The sequence below is a fragment of the Prunus persica genome, chromosome G7 (assembly GCF_000346465.2).
Source record: "Prunus persica cultivar Lovell chromosome G7, Prunus_persica_NCBIv2, whole genome shotgun sequence".
NCBI classification, from domain to species: Eukaryota; Viridiplantae; Streptophyta; class Magnoliopsida; order Rosales; family Rosaceae; genus Prunus; species Prunus persica.
This window is the reverse complement of record NC_034015.1, coordinates 5,276,442-5,278,128: the sequence shown is the minus strand read 5'-3', so window position 1 is coordinate 5,278,128 and position 1,687 is coordinate 5,276,442. Positions and strand designations below refer to the sequence as shown.

Below are 1,687 nucleotides of genomic sequence, written 5' to 3'. Positions count from 1 at the left end.
GGGCATTGTGTGCATTGTCTAACTCTTAGAAAGCATATATATATATTAAATTAAAAAATAGGTATATCTATATATATATATATATAAAGCAAAAGGCAGAGAATGATGAAGCATTCAAAATACCAGAAAATGTCCTTAGTTAATTCAACATTAAAAATTGAAATTATTAATTAAATGAGGATAATATGATAAATTCACATGTTTTCATATTAAAAAAAATTAAAATTAAAAAAAATCAAATAATAAATCCTACTTTTATAAAATATAACTACCTATGTTATTTTTTTTTAATTCTAAAAATAAAATAAAAAATAAAACCATAGTAAATAAACTAAAATTTAAGATTGAATGTGTCAGCCGCAAAACAACATTTGCGTGTGATCCAGGTTCTCTTTTAGTATCTCGTCTCAGCCGTCAGATGACCCATCATCAACCGTTCAGTTAAGACAATGCCACTCACGCGGATCGACTAGCCCAGCCGTCGATAAGTTTCAATCCAACGTCTCAATTGAAATTCAAAAAAATCCGCGCAGAAAAAACTCAAACAGAAGCGGCAAAGCAAAAATTCAAAGATCGCTCCCCACTATAAAAACCCCTTTCCCCTAATTAGTCAAATCACCACATTCACTTGATTAGGTGAAAAATCAAACTGTTTGGGAGGTCAGAAAAAATTTTCCGAGAAAATGTCAGGGAGAGGAAAGGGAGGAAAGGGGTTGGGAAAGGGTGGGGCAAAGAGGCACAGGAAGGTGCTGAGGGATAACATCCAAGGCATCACCAAGCCCGCCATTCGAAGACTTGCTCGTAGAGGCGGAGTGAAGCGCATCAGTGGCCTCATCTACGAAGAAACCAGAGGGGTTCTCAAGATCTTCTTGGAGAATGTGATTCGCGATGCTGTGACTTACACTGAGCACGCCAGGAGGAAGACGGTGACTGCCATGGATGTGGTCTATGCTCTCAAGAGGCAGGGACGAACCCTCTATGGTTTCGGAGGTTAAATCTAGCATATGTAATAAAATCCCTCCTTTGATTTGGGGCTTTTGTAAAACTTGTTATGAGCGAACAAAGTGTTTGATGGTTTTTGAATCTGTAATGGCATGATTTTTAAGCTTGTTCTGCTTCAATGAATGAATATATAGACTTTTGGTATACATTTTTTGTTGATTTTTACCAGTTTCTGAGAAGGTTTATTTATTTTTGAACCAAACCCATTTGTGATTGTAGGCAAGGTGTTTGTTGGTTTGCCTGATGCAATTTCAGTGCATCAAGTATTGCTAGTTCATTTTAACATGTGGCTGATTAACTATTTCTTCAAACTAATGTAATTTCACAGCCTTTTAGGCTCAGAATTTAAAATCATTACAATAATTTACAAATATGCAGATCAAGTAATAATTTGCAGAGATGTCTATTTTGAACTCTCTAGTGGCCAGTTCAACTAGCTCAAGCAAGTTTAAGCAAAGCAAAACTAGAAATTTGGCAGGCAAGAGTTTACTATTGTTCATCTCACAATGAAATCTAACCTATCCACGCGCAAAATCACTTTCTTTGCTTCTTTGACAATAAATACTAACATATATGTTGGTGGAAAACAGGAAATGCATCTTTTCATAATATAATATAAATAAACGTACATATATAGTCTTATGGATTACCAAAATAAGACATACAACTATTTTATTACTGCACT

General features: G+C 34.9%; 1 protein-coding gene across 1 annotated transcript; it reads left to right on the top strand.

Annotated features, from left to right (window-relative positions):
- LOC18770448 (histone H4) lies at positions 539-1,148 on the top strand. The gene has a single exon (XM_007202731.2). It carries the CDS (start codon positions 684-686, stop codon positions 993-995), a length of 312 nt encoding a protein of 103 aa, XP_007202793.1. The 5' UTR covers positions 539-683; the 3' UTR covers positions 996-1,148.

Bases quoted from the DNA above. Each gene is read 5' to 3' on its own strand.
- LOC18770448 (XM_007202731.2), top strand. From the start codon at position 684: ATGTCAGGGAGAGGAAAGGGAGGAAAGGGGTTGGGAAAGGGTGGGGCA.